The sequence below is a fragment of the Mercenaria mercenaria genome, unplaced genomic scaffold, assembly GCF_021730395.1.
Source record: "Mercenaria mercenaria strain notata unplaced genomic scaffold, MADL_Memer_1 contig_4327, whole genome shotgun sequence".
NCBI lineage: Eukaryota > Metazoa > Mollusca > Bivalvia > Venerida > Veneridae > Mercenaria > Mercenaria mercenaria.
In genome coordinates this window covers 12648-36275 of record NW_026462548.1, presented here as the reverse complement: position 1 = coordinate 36275, position 23628 = coordinate 12648, and the positions used below count along the sequence as shown (strand labels likewise).

Sequence of the window (23628 nt, the reverse complement as noted above, 5' to 3'; positions counted from 1 at the left end):
TCGGTCAAATATTAGGAAGAATCCGGGTTTGAGAGCTCTGGCTAAACTATGTCTCAATAGCTTTTGGGGTAAGTTTGGTCAACGTCTCAATATGCGTCAGACAGAGTTCTTTCACGAAACGCAGGCAAACCTGTTTTTCCAATTGTTTTCCGATCCTATGAAACAACCACTCAATTTTCATATCCTTTCCAATGACATGTTACAAGTAGAATGGCAATTCAAACAAGACTGTCAACCTGAAGATAATAAAACAAACATCTATTTAGCTATTTTACAACTTGTTGGGCCAGACTTAAACTTTACAGTGTGCTCGAAAAGCTTAATAGAAGGGTATTGTATTATGGTGAGGAGTACATTGAGTTTGTGTCTGGTGGCCCTAAAAATTACGCTTACAAAACCAGTAAAAACAAAGAGACGTGTAAGGTAAGGGGTTTTACTTTGAATTATAAAAATAGTCAGTTGATCAATTTTGAAAGTGTAAAACACATTGTTACCGATCCAAAAGGTTTCCCAAGCATTACAGTGACTAATCCGCATAAAATTTGTAGAGATAAGAGAAAAAGGAAAATAGTCAATTGAGAAGAAAACAAAAAATATCAAGAGGTGTATACAAAACGTAGAAAAATTGCAAATTTTGACACTGAACCATACAGATATTAAATTAGATACAATGTATTGATGTTATTATACGTTAAAATTAAATTTCTGTCATTTACATTTCAAATTCTGTCACCTGTTTTACTGTTTTTGTTATCTAAATTTTAAGTTTTGTCTACACTGTTTCAATTTTTGTCTATGATGATTCAGAGAATTGTATAACTTTGGTATTGTCTTATATCATGAATAAAAATATGTAGGAAGAAGCTGTCTTCTCGATTGTATTATTCCAATTTGTACGTAAGAATATGAATGCTACCGACTCTCACGAGCCCGAAAGGGAAACCTCTATATGTTTTCCTGATTCTAATGAAGACGAAAACAGGTACGATAGTGATCGTTGGCATTTATTAGGAACTCGTGTTCCACAAGCAGAAATCGTCAACTTTTGCCAAATGATCATTGTGTATGTAATTATCATCACCATCACGTAAACGGTGTTGTTCTGGGGGTGCTCGATTTTAAGTCTATTACCAAATAACCGTGCGGTCTTGATGTCGCTCGTTCAAACCGTTTCATAAAGATGTTACTAGACGAAGGGTAACTCTTCTTGCCAATGTAGCCACTTGTTGTCTGTCAATAGGATTATTAAATAGCACCAGATACTGCGTATTCAAAGCGATATCCCTACAAGCTTTACCTTGTGGGAAAAAATTTTGGGTGAGATATACGACAGATATGTTCCTGTGGTGACTGCCCTTGGTAAAGAGATCAGCAATTCTTTGATCGCATTTAGCTTCAGTCATCAAGTCGTCAAATACCAGCAGGTTCCTTTGATTAACATTTATATATTGGGAATCATTCAAGTAGTCTGGAATACCGTGTACAAATTCGACCCCGGGGATTTCACGCTGAAGTTCATCATACAATGGTTGCCATTGTCCAAAACACCATATGATACGCTGAGGCTGAGGTCTTACAAGATTTGATGATAACAGTTTTCTTGTCCATTCAGTTTTTACACCACCACTTGGTCCTGAAACGACCATAGAAAATGGATGTTGAAACGTCGTCTCTCTTGAGATGCAGACCTGGGGTCAATTACTTTAAAATGTAATTAATTAAATTACAATTACACTGAGAAATGTCCAATTAAATTACAATTACCATTACATGAAATTTAGCAATGTAATTAATTAAATTACAATTACATTGCAAATTGTAATTAATTACATTCAATTACAATACCAAATGTGGTGCTTCTTACATGAAAACTGCAGCAAAGTCCTTTAATTAGTACTACATATACATGATAATTAACCTGTAAACTCATTTTAGTTATCTCAAAACTGAATTTAAGTTCAAAATAAAATCTGTGTTTGCGGGAGAACATAACTCAGTCTTTAATATTATTGCAAAAGGAGCTAAAAGTCAGCCCTAATTAATAGTTAATACATTGTCAAGCAGAATTCTGTTAGAGAAGATGCATGTAAAGTCAGGTATTTCTCTGAGGTCTGAATTTCTCTGAAGTTTATAGGATCATGGTTCTGCAATATGTTTCAAATTTAACTAGTATAGTTCAGTATTTAATCATTTACATTTATAACATATACTTTAAGTTTTTGTCCTTGAAACTACATGTTATCCAAAGGACCACATTGAAAATAATCTCCTAGAATAACTATGTCACTAAAACTGTAGAATACTCATAATGTCTACAATAATAATTATATTTTTATCTTGTTAGAACTGTGGTGTCAAATGTTATGTTGTTTGTATCATTTAATACAAGAATTTTATCACAGAAAAAAATGTTTAAACTAAATGCTAAAACTTTCAATTTTTGTCCGATAAAAATCAAAATAAAAATATAAATAAAAAAATCAAAATTTATCTTTTTTTTCCTAAACAAGGAAAAATCATAAAAGATTACCATTTGGTTTTCTAAAAAACAATTTTAAAAAAAAAAGGGAAATTTGTCCAAGGAAAAAACACCTCCTAATATTTTATTGTTATTTTTCCACAATGAAAAGCAATTACATGTTAAGTAAAAATGTCACGGGTAAAAAACTATATGTATGATACATTTGCCCAAAAAAGGGATTAGCTGTCCATGTTTTTGGAAAGAAATTAAAATGAAAATTGTCAAACACCCCAAAAACTGCTCTGTAATTAATAAATTAAAATTTAAATTTAAAATTGATAAACCCAATTAAAAATTCATTAATTACTTAAAATGTAATTTTTTTGCAATTATTACAATTAATTTTTAATTCCCCCCAGGTCTGTTGAGATGCCCAGGTTTGTAATGGCGGTTTAAAAAATGTAGTGGCTTCGTCTTTCCCCCGTACATAACGGATGTTCCGCAGTTGTAAATCCTAGAGAAAGACTGAGGAAAACGGAACTGTTGCTTTTTGTGAAACCGTTTAAAAAATTTTTTTATCAAAAAGACATGCTTTTTCTGTTCTGTTGCCTTTTCGCTTTCTTGGGGCAGAGGGAAGGAAGAGGGGGGGTGCAGGAGGAGGAGGAGGAGGAGTGAATGAGGAGGAGGGGGAGAGGAGGAGGAGGGGGAGGGAGGGGGCAGGAGGAGGAGTGGGGGGGGAGCAGGGAGGAGGGGATGGAGGAGGGCAGGGTGGAGGAGGGGGGTAGGAGGGGGTGGGGGGGGAGGAGGTAGTTGAAGGAGGAGATGGGGAGGAGGATTTGTTGGTAAAACAGTAGTCGAACCCCTTTCGTCATGGTTTAAATTTACTTTTGCTTTCGACTTTATATATTGTGCGTGGACCCCTGAGGCCAATCAAAAATGCGTATATCATAGCCAATCAGGCATTGCTTAAAAAGCTATTACTGAAATCAGAACGTTGCTTGGGCTCTATTTATTAATTTTCCTGTAAATTTCATGCCATTTTGGATATCAAAGTGTAGGTTGGGGTAAGCACTTTGGCGCTTTTTCCGTGAGTGCCCCACATTTCTTTAAGTACAAACGTGAAGTGTATATCAAACCTTTGTAGGATATCAAACGGGTTATTGGGTTGAGTAAAAAGAGAAAATCAAATTTTAACGCATGAGGATTTTCTCTTTTTGGGATGCCTGCCATCGTTAGTTCTTTCAAACGTTTTGGTCTGACCCCCAAGACTTAAAATGGCCCACAATAGAGAAGAAATTAATTTTTAAAACTTTTGGTTGCGAAATTTGAACTTACCGCCCAAAAAATTTTGAATGACGTCACTTAAAATTTTTAAAAAAAACGTAAATATTTTGAGAAGGGATCAAAAAAAAAGATAAATTCTATACATTTTCTGAACCTATGGCGAGATCTTTAAAATGCTACTGTTTCAAGAGTTTATTGGAATTTTAAAGAAAGGTTTAAAAAATCGCTTTACTCTAACTCGATAACGGTTGAAATCAATGAAAGGGGGGAGTAAAGAAGTTTTTTTTAAAATTCTATCCATGCATTAAATCAAAATTTGTAAAATAGAATGGACACTCACGAAATGGGAAAAAATGATTTTTCAATTTTAAACTGTTTTTTCTGTTCACTGAAAATCTTGACGATTTTTAGAATGGTATAAGGGGCTTTTAGCCGATCTGTATTTTTGACAGCATCCAAAAGACTACGAAATTTTTAAAACAAAAAATCCGTTTCTTAGTTTTTTTCTAAAAAGTCAAAAAATTGAAGAATTAAAATCCGTTTTACAGTTTTAAAAGTATTAGAGTCAACATTCCACTCCCTTTAAATTTTTTCCTTTAAAGGATTTCATTTCAAAAAAATATTAATATTTAAATGTCGTACTTTTAAAAAGGTTGAAATTTTTGTTGGTCTTGTAAAACCCAAAAACAGATTTTTGGTATAAAGGTGCACCAGTGTTGGTTCATTTTTAGGCGAGATATCGAAGAGTGGGAAATATTTATCTTTAATTTCTTTTTCAAATAGAATACAATTATTCTCTATCGTTTAATGCCCTTTATTTTAATGATTGATAAAACCCATACAATAGAAATTATTCATTATTAAAATTTTTTTCAAAGGGTTTTTTTATAATAAAAAAGGGTTAAAGTGTTCTTTTTCCATGATGGTTTCACTTGGGGTTTTAATTTTATTCCCTTTTTAACTTATCAAAACCCTTGGGTTTTAGATACCCTACATCCTAGCTTTATTTTTAAATTTATGAAGGAGTTAGCAGGGTTTTTTAACGTTTGAGCGTTTTCGGCTCATTTTTTCGGCCCCTTTTGGAAAACGTTTATCAAATTTTAAAATTTTCCCAAATCTTCTTGACGGTTTTTTTGCTACGTACCTATTTTCGGGTTCGATCTGGGAACGCGCGAAATTGAATTTAGCTGATTGATTTCTTTTCCGGTTTAAGGTACCAACTTATTTTTCTCGTTGGCCCTTTGGGGAAAGATCCCCCAACATCCTAGGTTTCTTAATACTAAAGGGGGGAGCCCCGGGTTTTTTTCGGATAAAAGATTTTTTTTTAAAACCTTAATTTGGAAAAGGGTTTTGAGTAGACCCAATATACTATTTTGCGAGCCTACTCGAAAGGATTTTTAAGGGGTACCAGTCCCATGTACGATGACTTTAAAATTTAATGACTTCATTTCCGGTTCCCCCTAGATTAGGGTTTAAAGTGTCCCCCTTGGCTTTTCAAAAAGTCAGATCCCCAAAATTTAAACGGCCCCAGAAACTTTATTTTTGATGTTTTTAGCACCTTCAAAAGTCCTTTTGGTTCTAAAATCTAGATGGTCTTGAAATTTTGGCAATTTTTTTTAAAAATATAAAAATTTTCTTTAAATTGATATTGATGGTATAAAAGGGGCACCTCGGTCCTATGTGCCCCAGACCTGATGTCTCCCCCCTTTCCTGTATAAAATTACACGGTTAATTTGGACAATAAATAGGCATTGTTTGCTCCGTTTTAAATCAAAAACGCTAGCCCTTGTGGCGACTTTAAAGGGATTAACTTTGACAGTTAAATGGCTATTTTAACAATCCGCTTTTAAAAATAAAAACACACCAGCATTTTGGCGACTTTAAAGGATTAACTTTGGGGACATGTTTATTCTTTTGTCTCTATCCGGCCTTAAATCAACACACGCTAGACATTTGTCTGACACTTTTGATGCATCATGCCTTTTTAAAATTAGCTTATAGTCATTGAAAAAATAGGTCGAGCATTGATTTGGAATTTTCGATAGTATGTAATTGTTTGTGGAGCATTATTTGGCCCCACCGACCCTTTGCCCTCTTTTAAAAAATTCAACAGGGGAATTCAAATTTAAAAAAACCCAAAAACCACCCGGTGGGGCCAAATAATGTCGCACAAAAAATTACTTTATAGCAGCCTTTAAGAGAAAAGGTTTCTATTTTAAATTACTAATCGGGGGTTTTGTACCCTGAAAATCTTTAAGAAAAAACACGTTTCTATCTTTGATGGACGAAAGGTTGAAGGGGGTTTAAAAATGAAAACCAAGGCCCACTCAAATTAAAACACATTAATTAACAAAAAAAAAAAAGGGAAAAAAATGTCCTTTTTAAATTAAAAATAATTTTTTTTGTTTTTCATTTACTTTTTGATTGTAACTTTTAGTATTCTATACAATAAGTCATAAATTTTACCATCTTGAAAATTTTAATGAAAAATAAACAAAAAAACCACAAGGTACTTGTTTTGTCTTGTATTGATTTTGGGTTATATTAACCCCGGGGTATATATTCAATCCTCCTTCGGTGGGGGAAAGTCCAAATGATCAAGTACAAAGTATTTTTCAAAAAACCTTGGTTTTATAAAAAGTAAAAGTATTTAAGTAAAAACCCCAAAATGTGTTCCAGGCCCAACAGAGTCGCCCAAATTTAAATTCCCATTTCTTTTTTCAACTTTGATTTTGGAAAAATTATTTCTATTTAAAAATACGCCCCTAAAATTTTTTTTAATTTTAATTTTTTTTTAACCCCGTTCCAAAATTTCAAAGTTAGAATTGGTTTTTGTTTATAAATTTTTTTTTTTTTTTCTATGGGGAATTCGTTGTACGACCCCCGTTGGAATAAATCTGTAATCCTTTCCCACTAAAAAAGATTTTAATCAAAGGTATTTAGACTAGCAGCCAGATCCAAAAAAAACCCCCCATTTTGTCCTTTTTTTGTTTTAAATTTAATCCCCAGATCTACTGTTGTTTTTTTTTGTTTGGGGTTTAAGAATGGTGATATCATATTTCTCTTATCTTGCTACCGAAATCAACCTTCCCAAGAAAATTTAAAATAACCCGGTATGGCAAAAACCCGAGGGGCCCCGGGTGCCTAAGGGCCAATTTTTTTGGGGTTTTTTGCTGCCTTTGGAAGAACTTTTTTTCCCTAAAAAACAGAAAAGCTCAAAAAACCCCTTTTTGACCTTGAGGGCTTTTGTTTTTTGAAAATTGAAATTTCAAAACCCTTATTTTTCTAATGACTTTTAATTTGTTTAATTTGTGTTTTTGTTAAAAGAAAGGGGGAATTTTCCACGTAATTGTTTTTTTTAATCTAAAGATATGGAATCTTATTATTATAAGCCTGTGTAATTTTTTTCTTTTCCCATCTGTTGGGTTAACCTTTTATTCAATAAAATTTGATGACTTTTTTAACTTTATATTTTTTTAAATTTTTATTTTTTTTTAATTTTTTTTTTTTTTAAAATAAAAATTTCATTTCCAATAGTTTTTTTTTAAACTGTTTCTTCATAAATCCCATTGCAAAAAAGGACATTTGGGGCCCCAAAACATTTAATTACTGTTAATGTAATGGTTTGGATTTCTGTTTATTATTTCCCTTTTTTTTTCCCAAAATTTAAAAAATGAACAAACCCAAAAAAATTATTAAGTTTGATCTATTTAAACGCTTCCGTGTTTATTTTTTTTTATAATAAAAATTTAAATTTACTCATCATATATTCTTGATATATTGTTATTTGTTTCGGATAAAAAAACACCTTCCAGCTTCAAGACGCAGTTTCCAATGTACAATCGTATTGTGCTTTAGTTTTAAATGTATCTAAAAAATGCGGATTCGTCTTTGTGCATTACTTTTGCAGGTCTTTTGTAAAAAAAAAAATTCATGTTGTGACTTTGTTACACCATGTTTTTCAAAAATTTGTTCGTTGTGTGTTCAGTTGTTGGTCACCATTTCCCAAAAGGTATGACCTTTCTTGCTTTTGTAATCTTTCGCATTAGATTAAACCCAAAATTCATTGAAAATTAAACGGGGAAAACCTTGGAATTTTTTTGTTACTTTTACTACCTGCATCAGCAGTTTTGCTCTAAATTAATTCATCTCATCTGTCAGTGCGTGTTATTTGTTTTGACTTGGAGAAAATATTGTTTCAAACCCCCTGAAAAAATGAAAAAATTTTAAGGGAAATTTTTACATTTCCTCATTCCCCCCCGGGATTATAACTTTCAGAAGAAAAACCTTTATTATACCCAGCTTGGTCTTCCCTGCTTTCGGCAAACGCGTTTCAAAAAAGAAAAAATTCTTTTTTCCCCGTTATTCTGCATAATATTAGATAATTCAACAAAAATTTTTTTCATTTTTCTTTGTATAAATTTTACATCTATAAAATTTTCCCATTTTTTTTAAAACTAATGATCAATTAAGAAGCTCATTTTTAATTAAAGCAATTTGATCTCCGTCGCTAATTAGCCCATCAGCAGGCTTTTTAAACTTTAAAACTTACTTCAAAAAAAAAACTATTAAACCAATAAAAATATGGCTTTTTTCATTAATTGTAATTGAATCCTTTTTTTTTGTTGCTTAATTTTTTTCCCCAACGATTTTTAAAGTGTATTATTAAATAGGAGTTTGTTCTATCTTTCACAATTTTGTTTTGTTCAAAACAGTATTATTAAAATTTTTTTTTTTTTTTTTTAAAAATTAATCTGTTAACTTTTACGCGTCCCCGATCCTACATTTTTTATTTATTTCATCTAATACCCTCCTTCTTTTTTTTTTACTGTTATTCTTTTCTTGAATTTTGGCAATTAAATTACCAACTGCGGAGCAGGTTTTTTTTAAATTTTAAAATTTTATTAGAGAAAATTTTTCCAATTTCCATTCCAACCTTTTTTTTGTTCCATTTTCTAGCGCGGCTTTTTTCCTGCTGTTTCCAGAGCTTTTTTTTCCAGTGTAAAATTGAAGATGCAACTCCACTTAAAACAATTTTCGTTAAAGTGTCAAAGTCCCTGTCCCAAAGGGATGGAATCTGGGAGCCCTGGGGTTCCCGTGTTGATTTCTTTTCCCGTGTGGCACAAATAAAAAAATTATTCTTTATTTTATCATAAACTTTTTGTAATTATTTTAAAAAAAAATTTTTTAATTTAAATTTTCTTTTAATTTAATGAAAAACTTGTTTAACCTCGTTAAAATTAATTATTCTCCCAAAATATATCTGTATATATATTCTTTTGAATTTTAATTTTTTTTAAAATTTCGAATACCCAATCTTTGGGGTTCTTTGAAAAGGAAAAGCTCTTGTTAAATCTGCGTTTTAAATCATATTTTAATACACTAAAATTACTAACAAAGCGAATTTATCAATAAGACCAAATAAATTTAAAATTTTTGTATCCACGGTTGTTATATTTGGTGTTGATTTCCCCCTTCATATTTCAATGCTTTTTTTCAAATCCAAGCATGTTAAAAATTTTGACTTTTTAAAACCCCAAACATAAAATTATCTTTAATTAAAATCAAAATCTTAAAACAATTAAATCAAATTCCAACCTTTTGGAAAATGTTGATTTATAAAATTTTCAAAATCATCATTTTTTTAAATTTTCCCCTTATGTATTATTATATCATGAAAACTGTAAAACATTTGTAATATAATTTTTTAATTTCCTTTACCATTATTAACGTTTTTTTTTTATAATTTCTACTAATTTATCCCAAAGAATTTCAAAATTGTTTTTTAATCCAAACCGACAAATGTTTTATTTTTATTAAAATTAAGAACGACCCAAAACTGATTGTTTTTACTCGGAGTATTTTTTTTTATCATCTTTAATGTTTCAGAACTTAATTTCTATTTTTTGTTCCATTTATTATTTAAGAAAATAATTTTTTTATAATTTAGGGTTTTCTGGTAAAGTGAATTTTTTTTTATAAATTGATCACTACCCTAATCCTTATTTTTTTGTTCTTTATTTTATTTCCAGATCAATCGAACCAAAAATTTCTCCAAGTCTTAACCAATTCTTTGGTTGCACGGACAATCCCTAAACCCTTCCCCTAAATTTCTTTTTTTTAAATTTTATAGATCTTTTTGATAGGTTTCCCCATTTTTCTGTTAATTCTTTAATATTTTTCTAGAATGAATTGAATGTTTTTTATTTTTTTATTTTTTATTATTAAATCAAACAAATATATCTACCTTGCGTTAATTTCTTCTTTTCGGTTTTTCGATCCGTGGCATTAATTTTTTTTGACCATAAAGTTTATTTAAGTTAATAATTAAATTACCATAAAGTTTTTGGTGAAACTTTTTAGAATTATGATATTTTTCCCTTTCAAATTCTCTGAGTCTTTAATCATTTTTGATAAGCGTTTTTTGTTTTTTTTTTTAATTTTTTTTGTCTAAAATTTTAAATCCGAAACATCCATTAAACCATGGTTTTGCATCTGAAAATTCAATTTTTTTCATCTGGTTTTTTTTTTTGTTTTTTTATTTTTTAAGTACACCTCTTTAATTTTTTTTGTAACCCCTTTTTTTTTTCTATCCAACCTTTTTCTTTGTTTATTGCTAACTCTGTTAATTGGGTAATTCCCATTTGATAATACTCTTTATCGATATTTAATTAACTGCCGTAAATTTTTGATTTAAAAAGTTTCGGTACTGGGTTTTTTTTTTCCCATCTTTTTCTTCCTTTAAACTTTAACTTTTAAATTATTTGAGGAACCCATCCGCAGGTTCATCTCCCAAATTTTTGATGTATAGGAAGTTTGGTTTAAAGCTTGTTCTTTTTTTATTTATTTACTTTAAACTGCCATTTTTTTTAAGATTTTCAGCATGTTTAGAGGGAGGTATAGTTTTTCTTGAAATAACTGTGATAAAACCTGGTAGTTTGTATGTCTTTCATTTCATACCTAGTACGCTAAAATTTCTCCTTAATTCCCGGTAATTTTTTAAATGACTTTATAATTTTTCTTTTTTTACTTTCTTTCCTTGCATATACTTCGAAAAAAATCTTATTTTTGAAAATTTACTTGTATGCTCAAAAACCCAGAAAATTTTTTGTACAGGATTTAAAAAACCACTTACCAAAACAAAAAAAAAAAATGATCCAAAAAAAATTTTTTGAATTTCGGCCGATTCCAACCAAATTGGAAACCTGTGAGAAACTGAATCGAAAAACAAAAAATGAAAAATTTTTTGATTTTTTTTTGTGAAATAAAAAGGTTCAAAATGAAATAACAAAATAATTCATTCAAGGACGTCAAAAAATGTTGTGTTATTTTTTTAAGTCGTCTTTTTTAAAAACACCAAAAAATTTTGGATTAACTTTCCTTATTTTTATTTGAAAGTCGATAAAGAGAAAGATATGTTTGTAAACAAAATATTAACCCTAACTCTTTTTACCATGAAAAAATCAAAAAAAGTTTTTATTTTGACAAACCAAAGGGGTTTTTTTAAAAAAACTTTTCTTTTTATAGAGGGAGTTTTTTTTAAAGATGTTTCAAATTTTAATCAACCCGACGTTAATAAAGTTAAATTTGTATTGATAATTTATTTTGCTACTAAAAAACAAATTTAAAAAACTTTAAAAAAAAATCGGGAATCGTATCTTTACGAAAAAAAGGAACTTGATAACACAAAGAAAAAGGGTTAGATATGGGAGGTAATAACCTTATAAACCCAGAAATCCGATAACCCAACGATGAGTTTCGAGACGTTTATGTTTAAAAAGTTCAATGTTTTAAGTGTTTTCTTGAAAATTTAAAAATAAAACAGACATTAAAACAGAAGTAAAAAATATTAAAGGATTAACAAAAAATTTTAAAATAATTCTTTTTTTTAATAGTTCTTACAAAATAAAATTAAAAAAAAATGAAAGCTATGGTTGATTCTTTAAAGAACTTGAAGAGAAATTATTTGACAGACGAAAACATAAAAGAAGTATTTGAGTCAAAATTTTAAAAATTTTTTTCCCAAATTAAAAATTAAAAGATTTTGATTAAAAATGAGACTAAAAACAAGATTTTGAACCCAGAAAAATTTACAAAAAAGTATCTTAGAAATCGAAAAGAAATAAATAAAAAAATACTGGTTACAAAAAAACCCAAGATTTATGTACTTTTTAAAATAATTTTCAGAAATTTTAATCTAATTGGAAAAGGGGAGCTTCGCAAGAGGCGTGCATGACACTACATTTAAAAAAACTTGAAAAAGAGCTTTAAATTTTAAAAAATGACTTTAAAAAAACAAATTCGAATTTGGTTTTATGTTGACAACCGTCATAATTTTTAAAAAAGCAATTAAGTAAAATTTTCAAAAAAATTACAAAAGTATTAATGAATTTTAAAGCTAAAGTTTAAGAACATAAAATGAACTGGACCTTGTGTTGAAAAAAAAGTTAACGGAGAAGAATTAAAATAATTATGATCAACTAAAAAATTTAAGAAAAAAACTCCCGGGTTTGTTTTGTACTGTTGACACCTCATAATTTAAAGTCCGGAATTTTACACTTACAGAAATATTAAAAAATTTCAAAGGTTTATTATTAAAAATTAAAAAATTTTAAAAGATTGGCTCTGTGTTGAAATTCAACTAAACAAAGGGAATCATTTTGCTAAAACCCCAATATTTCTACTAAAACCAACAAATTTTTCTAATGCCCCAAGAAATTTCAAAAATAAAAATTTTTCTTAAAAAGAAAACAATTTGCTAGAAACAAAAAATTTTTTGAATTTGTTGTTCTAAAGTTGCTACAACAAAACGGTTGGATTTTTGCTGAAGTAATTCTTAACATGAAAAAAATTGCAGAAAATAAATCGAACTGGAAAAAAAATAAAAAATAAGTGTTTTTTTTGAATACAAAAGTAGAGATGATTATAAAAAAATTTTGACACCCCGGGTTTAAAAGAATACTTAATTCAATACAATGAAAAAAATATTATGATAACCCCGAGTCTGGATATTAATTATAACTTTTACGGTGCGGGGCTTGGGTGTCGATAAAGACTTGGTTATCGGGGTTATTTACAAAAAAAATACAATTTTTGAATTATCCTTTGTGATTTTGAACCCCACGTGAAGGTGTAGGATTTTATCTTTTGCCGGTAGCGTCAAATTCTACATATTGGGGGGATTTAAAAATAAAAGAAAATAAAATTTTTAATTAAAAACTTAAATTAAAAATTTAATTAATAAGGGAATATTCAATAATATAAACGAAAAAGTAAGTAAAAAAAAAAGACAAATAATAAGAAACCTCCTTGTTTTTAAAAGTTATATGAAAATCTGTATGGGTTATTTCAGTGGAAAACTATAAATGCTGTCCCCGGGTTTTGTTCAAAATGGTAATAATGTAAGAATTAAATTTTTAATTTTATTTTTTAATTTTTCTTTTGATGCAAAAAATTGATAAGGAGAAAATAAAAAACAACTAAAAACAAAAAAAATAATTTTCAAAATTCGATGTAAAAATAAAGAAAAAAAGTCTTTTTCATTTTATGCTAAAATTTAACATGAAAATATTATTTTTTATTTCTGGTTTAAAGTTAAAAAAATTCAATTAACAAATTTTGGTTCATTTTTTAAATAGAAACTTATGTTTCCCTAAAACAATCATAAAAAAAAACTTTTGTTTCTCTAAACCCGGGGCTAAAAATTAGGAAGTGATACCCAAAAAAAAATTACATCGTAAAAGATTTAAAAAAAAGAAAATTGTTTTTTTAAAATGCGAAAATTACTCGTAAAAAATGTCCTAAAAATAGAATTGTTCTTTTTAAAGTGGGAAAGGAAAATCTTTAAAATTTTTTTGTTTTAAACCTGGGGAGTAAAACCCCCTCCCGAGGAAAATCTTTTATCATCGAACACGAAATATGTTTTTTTTTAACTAATGAAACATTAGTTTTTTTTGATCTTATAAATTTAAATTTATGCATCCCTTTTTGGGGAGTTGAAAAAAGTATCTTTTTAACTTTTGAAAAAAAATTGTCTTCTTAACAAAAAACTCTTTTTTTAAATTCCCTTTTCATTTTTAATATTAATTGAGCTTTTGCTCCAGAATTCCTAATAAAAAATAATCATTTTACTTGTAATAAAAAACTCAATACTGGAATGCCGACCGTTTTTCTTTAAATTTTCCTATTACTTTTTTATTTCCCAAATTTAAAAATTTTTAAATTCTTTCGTACCCTATTATCAAATTTCTTTATCTTTATAAAAGCTTTTACGCATCTTTGTTTTTTTTCTAACCAATGAGTCTGTGTCGTAAAAAATAACTTTTGCTGAACCCTACTTTTCTTTAAATTAAATTTTAATGGAAATCTACATTAAAATTTTGATAAATCGAATGCCTTCCGAGTCAAGCTCATTTAATAAAAAATTCTTTTATTCTATGAAACCAAAATAAAAATTTTGTTTTAAAATCGTTAACTAACAAAAAGAAAGGGTTTTTCTATAACTTCAATAAAATATTTTCATCAGGGGAGCTTAATATTAACCCCCTTGCGTAAAACTCCATCGTTTACCGAATACAGAGTTTTTCATCAACTTAAAAAAATCCTTTTCAAATGAATTTTTTTTTCAGATTTTTCGTATATTAAAATCAATATATTCTTTTAACCAGGGACTTTCTCAAAAATTAAAACTCTATGTATTTTTGGTTACTTTTAAAACCCAGTTTTGTATAATTTTTAGATTTCTATAAAGCTACTATTTTCTTTTTCTTCAAAGTCGGGAAATAGTTTTTTAAAAATCCATTTCCAAATTTCCAAAAAATTTTTTTTAATATTTTACGTATTAGATAAAAATTCATCTGGTATTTTATTTTTTCTGGAGCTAAGGGTAATCGCTGTGAACAGAATGTTTTTTTTGGATACAAAACACATTCAGTTATAAAATTTTTTACCCTTTTTAATTAATTTTTATATTGTTTTCGGTACCCCTTTTTTGTTCCCGGGGCAAAGGTCGCGACATGGCCCCAAACCCTAAAGGTTATTGGGTCAAGGTACATAATGTTTTACTTTTTTCTTTTGGATTGTAATCTTTTTTATTTTATTTTTGCTTTTTTTATCTGTTCGAATATGCTAATTCCACCTCTGCCCCTTTTCAATAAAAAATTTAAAATCGAATCAGTTATTAAACTAACTTATTCCGGTCATTTTTAAGCATTTATCCCCGGCTAACCCCGGGCTACTAAAATTAAAAGGCGGGTCTAAATTTTTAAAAATTTATAAAAAAACCTTTAAAATTTTCAATACTCTGCTAGAAGCAGTAGTAGTTTTTAGGTAAGATCATGGTATTCCCCTTGTTTTTATTTTAATTTTTTTCCGATTTTTTGCTGTTCGTATTCTTATCAGAAAAATTGTTTCATTTAAAAACGAATAAAAATTCTTCTTTTGATGGTAATTAGTTTTTTGAATTATTTGAATGAAAACCTGTAATCTATGGTAAAACCTTTTTTTTTTAATAATTAATTTTTTTTTGGAAATTCTTCAGAAGATATTTTAAATTCTGGGGTTTTTTTTTGATAAATTTTTCCTTTTACTGCGCTAAATTGAAATGAGCAATGAAAACTAAGTTGGAAATCAAAAAAGCCATGTATTTTTTCCCTTGTTTGGAAAGACGTTAATTTCTTTTTTGAAATTTTCCCCATTTGTTGATAATAAAGTGGGGAAAATACCCTTTAAATTTAAAAATAACAGGGAAATTTTTGTTTAACTAAAATTATATTGCACCCCGAAAGAGCACTTCCCCTGAATTTTCCGTTAAGACGTGATCCCCGGGCCTTTGGTCCCTTTGGAAAACTTTTTTTTTTTCCCCCTCATGGTTTTTTAATTTTCTTATTTCTTTTTTCCCCAGTTGGCAAGATTTGCTTTTTAAAAACCAATTTTTCTTTTTTAGACTTTTTAATTCTTTGTTAAAAGGGTTTTAAATATTTCTTTTCAATTCCCCTTTTTCCCGGGTTTTTTTCTTAAATTTTTAAACCGCGTTTGGGGCCTCTGTAAACCTTGGGGTTTGGTTTGAGACAACCGCTGTTTTTGTTCAACCCGTTTACAGTTGGAACCCCACGCTTCCCTCTTTATTGGCTGCGGAAGAGGGGGAGGACCTATGTAAGAGTTTTTTTTCCTACCAGATGAACTTTTTTTATTTTGTTTTGGCTGTTTCATCGGGCCCCTTAAGGGTGTTTCTCCCTTTTTGTCTGTCTTCGAAAGGCTTTTAGTAATAAATTTTTTGGTTTTAAGGTTTTTTTTTATAATTTTACACAGCTTTTTGGTTTTCATGCCATGCCTTTTTGTTTCCATTCGTTGTAAGGATTCACCTGAAGGGATTACTTTATTTCATGTCCCCTGTCTTTGGAAAGGTGGGGGGGGAAGGAGGTTAGGTGCACCATAAAACCGGTTTAAAACTCCCCATGGTGTTTTTTTCCCTGACCGTTCCAAGGCGGGGCCCCCTGTGTTCCTTTGTTTGTTTTTCGTTCCCGTGTTGGCTTTGTGTGTGGTGTTGTTCGTTTTTGTCCTTTTGGTTGGCTTGTGTGGTTGTGTGGGGCCCCCGTCGGGGGGGTGGGGGTTTCGTTTTGGGGGCCGGGGCGGGGGGGATTCCTGTTGATATTTTTTTTTTTTTTTTTTTAATTTTTCTAAAAACCAAAAAAAAACACCATAACCAAAAACTATTTTTTTAATTCTTCAAATTTAAATTCATTTTTTATAATTTTTTTTTATTATTCTAAAAACACAAAACCAAATCTTTAATTTTTTTATTTTTAAAATTTCTACTTTCTCCTTTTGGGGGGTTTTTTAACCCCCTAAAACCCCATTTTTTGCTAAACAATTTTAACTTGTTTTTTTTTAATTTCTTTCTTGGGTAAAGTTTGCAGGAAAGCTAAAAAATGTTTTTCTTGTTTGTATTTTTTTTTGTTTTGTTATTCATTAATCTTTAAATCTTTTACCCAAAACAAATGTTGTCTTTGTGTTTTTCGTTTTATTAATTAATAACTATAAAAGTTTTTCTTCGTATTGTTTTTGATTGTACAATGGATAAATTCCCGTGGGTTCTTAAAACCCAAAATTTTTAAAAATGTATTTTTTTAAAAAATTTATTTTAGGTTTTTGATTTAATGAAACAGGAAAACTTTTTTCCCTTTTAAAATTTAAAGATCGTTTATATTTTTTTATATTTTAAAATTTTTTAGGATTTTTTCAACGGGAAAATTTAAAAGTAAATAACCTTTTAAAACATTCGTTATCTCATTTTTTTATATTTTTTAAACCCTTTCTTTGAATTTTGTAATGGTTTTGGTAATTTAAATAACTTGAAGCGCCAGTGGTGTATATTTTTTTTTAATAGGGGAAAAATGACCTATTCGCCAGCCCCCCCTTCGAAATTTAAAATTCTTTTTTTTTCACCCAAGTTTAAAGTAAAGTGTTTTTTTTTTCTTTTGTGTTAAAAATTTTCTAAACCCTTTGTTTAAAAAAAGCATTTATATTTATCATTTTTTGCCCCTTTTACAAAGTTTTTTTTAAAACACGTTTATTTTTTTATTTTTTTTAAAGTTTTAAGCTGGGTTTTTAAGAATACCAAATTAGTCTTTTTTAAGTTAAATAAAATTGATTCTTTGGATCTTTTTTTTTAAATTTTAATTTCAAATTTTTTATAATTTTGTTTTGTGGATCTCTGGGGTTTTCCTTTTTATTTTATTTTTAAAAAAAAAAAAATCACAAAAGAAAAAAAGGATTAAAAAAATAATAAAATAAAAAAATTTTAAAGAAAAATTTTAAAATATTTAAATTTATATTTTTTTCCCCGCTGGTTTTTGATTTTCCCACTTTTAACTTGGTTTTTTTTTTTGAAACCCCTTGTTTTTAAACCCCCAGAAAAATTTCGAGGTCTTTGGTGCTTTGTAAGTGCTTTTATAGTTTTTTCTTTCAGTATAAAAACTGTTTGCAAAAAATTTTTTGGGGGTTTTTTCGAATATTATTTGGCCGGGGAAATCCATACCTTTCAGTATTTTCTTCTTCATTTAAATAGACAACCACATTCCCTTTCAAAAAAATTCCCTTTCAAATAATAAGGATCTATAAACCCCTTTTTGTAATTTTCTAACTATTTTTATATTCATCGCAAAATTTTTGTTTAATTTTAAATAAAATTTCTTCTTTTAAAAAAATTTTTTTATAAATTTATTGTCTGGATTATTTTTTCTCCTAAAGTGCTTTAAATTTTGTATAATCATTCATTACCTTTCTTTAACCATCTATATAATTTTTACTTATAGAAAAAATCTCTAAAAACATTAAAGAACATTTAAAAATAGGAATATTTCTATATTTTTGAAAAAGATTTTAAATTTATTTTTTTTTTTGTTATCATGTTAAATTTTAATCCTTCTTGAGACATTCTTTTTAAAACCATTTTCGTGTAATTTGTGTATTTTTCTAAAATCTAAAACATCTGTTTTCTTCTTTTTGTTTCTTTTTGAAGTCTTTGAAACATTTTTAGGTCTTTTTTAACAAAAATAAAAGCATAAATTGGGGTTTTTTCCATGTTTTTTAAATACTTTAAATTTAAAAAAAGATTGTATATGCCCCACTCGGGGTCTTTTTAAACCGTTGTGTATATTGTTTTGTAAAAACGTTTTTGTTTTTTAAAATAACAAGTCAAGAAAAAAAAAAAAACCAAAAAAAAAAACCCAAAATTTTTTAGCAGTTTTAAACATTTTTTTGTGGCTGTTAAAGCGCTAATTGAAAAGGAAATGAATTTAAGGGGTTTTTGGCGAAAGTTAAAAAATTATATGAATTTCCGCTTGGGTTCATAAATTTTGCCTTTCATAAATTTGGTTTGGAAATTATTTTAAAAATTAGGATTATATTTTTAAAATACCTAGAAACGTTTTTTTCCTGATGCTTTTCCTTCAATGATATATTTTTCTCATTATATAAAATCTTTAGAAAAATTTTTTAATTTAAAATTTAAAGTTAATAAAACTCTTCTTCTTTTTTTTTATACCCGTTAATTTTTAATTTTTTCATATTTTTCAAAGGGCCTTAAATAAGTTTTTTTCTTTCTGCTTTTCAAACTATTGTAAAAATATTTTGAATAACTTTTTTTCTTTTCTTTTCAGGTTCTTTTGGGTTTATAAAACAGCTAAGCCGCAATCCGTGCTTTTGTTTTTATTGTTTTATTTTGTGGTGTTGCAATTTTAAAATGCTTTGTCGTTAAGTTTTGTTTTTTAAAAAATTGGAAATTATGATGGAACAACCCCAACAGTGCTCAATATAGGAAAGCTGGAAAGTCTAATGCAGCTGAACAACTAAGTATTTGTTGTAATATTTTAAAACCCGTACTTACTCTCCCCAAAAATTTTTAAATTTTTTGTAAGAAACACTAGTTTGTTTTGGGGAATAATTAATTGACTATTGTTTTATTCCCTTTTACAAATTAAATTTTTTTTATCTTTATATAAGTTTTCAATTTTAAATTTTTCCCAAATTCATAAGGAACCCAAAAATTAATTTTTCATTGTAACCTTTCCTTTTACTAAAGTTGTTTTTTCTTTAGTCTCGTCTAATAACTTTTCTATTTAAAACTTTTTTGTGTGGTAAAAGTTCTTGTTCGTAAAAGAGCCTTTAACATTTCTTATTTTAAAACTTTAAAAGAGTTGTTTTGGATTTTTATTATTAATTTTTTTAAATTACAAGTATTTCCTCTGTCCAGTTTGGTTTATCCTTTTTCAAATGTCTTTTAAGTTTGCTTAAAAATCGATCACCAATTTTTTAAAATTTTTCTTTACTCTTTGGTACCCTTTAAAATTCCATATAAGTTAAAAAAACAGTCCCTTTTTTTAAATTTTTTTCTGGGTTCGGTTTGGTGTTATTTTTTTCTAGAAAGTTTTTTTTTTTATTTATCAACCATTTTCCGTAAATTTCAAATAGGTTAAGTATTATTTGCTGTAAAAATATTTCCCCTTTTCTTTTTTAAAAATTTTATTAAAACTTTCGTTTCTACGCCTTACCTTTTTAAATGTTGGTACATGTTTTAAATTTTTTTTATTCAAAAATGATTCAAAATTTTTATTTTAAAAAATTCTTTTCCTTCAAACCCCATAAAATTTTTGGAATCCTTGCAGTCTTCGGGGATTTTGTCCCCGAAATTTTACCCTTTTAAAATTTTTTTTTCAATGCTTCAGTAAAAATTCTCCCGGTTTTTTCTTTAATGGAAACCCCAAACATATTTTTGAATTTCAATAGGTTAACAAGTATTTTTCTCTTTTTTTTTTTTTGAAAAACTCATACAACTAAATCGGGGAGACCCTTTCATAATTTTCATGAAAATCACTCTTGTTTAGGAAATTTTTTTTTAAATTTGGTTTGTGTAATTCTTTTGCTAATTCATCACTCCAATTTTTTTTCGGGGGCAGGTTTTTCCCCCTTTTTCCCTTTTTTTGACTTTTGTTTTTGTCCCAGCCATTTGTTTTTTGTTTTATTTTTGGGGTTTTACAAATTAAAAGTTTTGCAATCTTTTCCCCAAAGTTTTTGATTTATGTTTTTTTGTCGGAAAAAATTTGCTTATCGCTTTTTTTTTACTTACTTCTGAACTATAACAGATTATGGGTTTTACATGCTGATCTGTTATTTTTTGGGTTTTTCCATTTTCTAAAGCGTTTCCGGGCCCCCATAGCGGAAGCCCCCCTGGCAAAAGTAGACCTTCTTGGGGTTTAAAAAAGGTATATTTCTTTTGAAAAACAATTGCACCCCCAAACGTTTAAAAAAAATTATGTTTTTTTTTTTTTTTTTATTTTTTTTTTTTGAGGGGGATGCACATTGAGCTCTTAAATAATCTCCATTTTTTGTTTTAAAAATATTGAGGATTTATCTATCATAAAAATTTTCCCTTTTTTTTAAACAATTTTTGTTTTTGATTCTTTTTATTAATGTATTTAAAATTTTTTAAAAAAAACCCCCCCTTTTCCAAAAAAACAAAAGAAAAAAAATCCTGGTCCCGGGCGAAAACCTGGCCGCGGCGGTAATAAAAAAATTTTTGTTCCTCAACCGATTGGCTATGAACGCTTGTTATAAAAGTGTGTAAAATCGATATTTAAATAAAGGGTTTCCCCTTTGCGAAGCGTTTTTGGTTAAATTAAACAAAAACTTTGGAATATTAAAGATAAAAAAATCTTTTGAAATTGTGAAGTTGTCCGTGAAGACAATCTGTGTGGTTGATAGCTTTGTCATGTTACAAAGGAGAGTTTTTTAAGCGGGGTGACATTTAATACTGTGTTAATCATTTCTCACTGAGAGAATCAATTCATTATTGCCAGCGTAAGCCTTGGGCCAAAGGGCAAAACCTACAGGGTTAGCTTTTTAGTAACTAAAAACAAGAGCGTTTAAATTCTCACTGGGAGAACGATAACCCCCTGTAACGGGAACATTTCTCATTAGTAAATTTTTCGTCTAAAAGAATTTCCCAGGGATATTTGCTTGTCCAAATTTTCAATGTTTAACACTTTGTCTTCATTGAAGTAAACTTCTGGTGAAATTCCCTCATTTGAACTGGAAAGGTCCACCAAAAGTTCTCAAAATTTAAAGATTGGTAATAATGAAGAAAGCGGAAGAATGTTTTTCAGTGTTGAAAATTTTTTTTCCGGTTTTTTTTCCCTAGTTTAATTCCCCTTATTTCCTTGTATATCCAAAATACGCTTATTTGTTTTTTGTCCGGGCATTTGTAAAGAAAAATTAGCTTCGATTGCACTTTGTTGCGGTAAACTCTTTTTGCTGGACCAAAATTTTTGCTTTATGAATGAATAAAATTTAAAAATCTAATCGTTTGTTTTTTTCATAAGGGCCTTTTTGAAAATTGTTTCTTATGTTTTAAAATGAAAATTTTTTTTATATAAATTTTTAAGTTTTTTCATGGGGACAAATACCCCCAGTTAGTTTCTAAGATGGAAACTCTGTTTTTTAAAGGCTGGCTATTTATAATTATTTGTGCGAGATTATTTGGCCCCCCTTGGCTGGTTTTTGGGTTTTTTTTTAAAATTTAAATTGGCGGGTTGAATTTTTTAAAAAAGGGCAAAGGGTGGGGGGGCCAATTTAAAGCTCCAAATAATTAATACTACTTTCGCTTAGATTTGGGGGTCATTTTATCAGTGGCGCCCAAGGGGGAAACTCTGACAAAAATTAATATTTATTTTCGGTTTTAAATTTAAAAAACAAATAGCTATCTTAAAAAAAGTTAATGTTTTTAAATTTAAATTGTGATACATATTTTTCTTTTAAATTTTTATTTAAGTTTTTTGTTTCCTACAAGTATTTTTCTTTAGTCATAATAAATTTTTTTGATTGTTTTTTTTTACATTATTAATGTATAGTTTTTGTTTTAATGTTATCTCCCCGTCTAGGGCTGAGCACCTGACCCTCAATGTGCGCGATCACGCCCTAGATAGGTATATAAGTCAGCTCTGTATACTTCCGGGAGACATTTTCTATATATAAAACATAAAGTCCTCTTCAGTATGAAGTCTTAAAATAGATTTATAACGTTTCTATTAATAACATTGTGAAGTCATTCTTAAAATAGAATTCAAAATAGCCGCTGCGCATGCGTACTGAGTTCATTTCTTATATGTAAATGAGTTACTATAAATAGTAACTAGGTCATCCAAGATGGCGCCCGTTTGTTTACACACAAACCAGCCCCTATACTACTCATCTAACAATATAGAAAGAAAACAAAAAGCTATACAGATTTATATTTATAATTGTAACATCAAAATATCAGATTCAGTTTTTAAAGTGTTGTTGAGTAAATTGGTTTGAAACAGACAGTTATAAGAGATCTATATAAGCTCAGAGCACTGCAAAACGGCAAGGTGATGGTAACAAAGATAAAAATTACACCAACGCCTTATACACTGCCACATTTATCACTAGTAATATCTTTTTTGTAACCACGGATATGAGTAGGTCCGGAAACATGCTGATTCCTTCAACTTCACTGAAGAACGCACGTGAATCTTGCAGCATCTAAATATGAAGGCATATCATGATGAAACTTCAGGCCTCCTACAATGACACTATTTTATTCAACCGCTGCATGTCTGGCACAAAAATATAGGAAGCTAAACTGCATATCAATTGATAGTCAAATGACAGTGAATGTAATCGATTTATTTGAACTCGACCTGACTTGTTGCAAATAGCATATACGAAAGATACACCCCGTCCACATTTTCTGGCATGCAAAACTGAATGTTTCGTCGAACAGTTATTAGCGAATCCATGTGTGCGTGCATGTGTGCGCGCGCGCTCGGGTTTAGCGTCTTATTCAACTATTTTTCTCTCATATAAACGACGGTGTCAACTTATAGCAGTGAGAACAATGTCTAACTTTATAGTGCTGACACATTGGAATATTACGCCGTAAACTCATGACTAGGCGCCCGAACCCAGTCACATTATACTGACACTGGACTGACCAGTCCTAGCACTATCGTCAATGCTGAGAGCCAAGCGAGGAAGTTATTACTACCATTTTTGCGTCTGACGCGGCCAGGGGTCGAACCCACAACCTCCCGCACTCTAGTGAATTTATATCTGGACCTATACTTTATAATAATCTGGTAATACGTACCTGAATATGGAGACATTCCAAATGTTATGATTTCATATAACAGTATTCCGTATGACCAAACGTCAGACTTCGCGCTAAATTTGTTATATATAACAGCTTCTGGGGGTGTCCATTTCACCGGAATCTGTCCGTCTGCAAAGAAAATTTAAGAAATCACATGTAAAGCGCGGTATCAATATACTTTAATTGTTTAAACGCAAACATGTAATCTTGC

General features: G+C 29.0%; 1 protein-coding gene across 1 annotated transcript in view; it reads right to left on the bottom strand.

The window, feature by feature from the left end:
• Window positions 1-218: 218 nt before the first annotated feature.
• LOC128553790 (tyrosine-protein kinase Src64B-like) overlaps window positions 219-23628 on the bottom strand; it is a 32401-nt gene continuing 8991 nt past the window's right edge. The window contains exons 9-10 of the mRNA XM_053534972.1: window positions 23260-23546; window positions 219-236 (exon numbers count right to left, since the gene is read on the bottom strand). Of these exons, the coding sequence (XP_053390947.1) occupies window positions 219-236; window positions 23260-23546 (305 nt within the window). The remainder of the gene's footprint in view (window positions 237-23259; window positions 23547-23628) is intronic.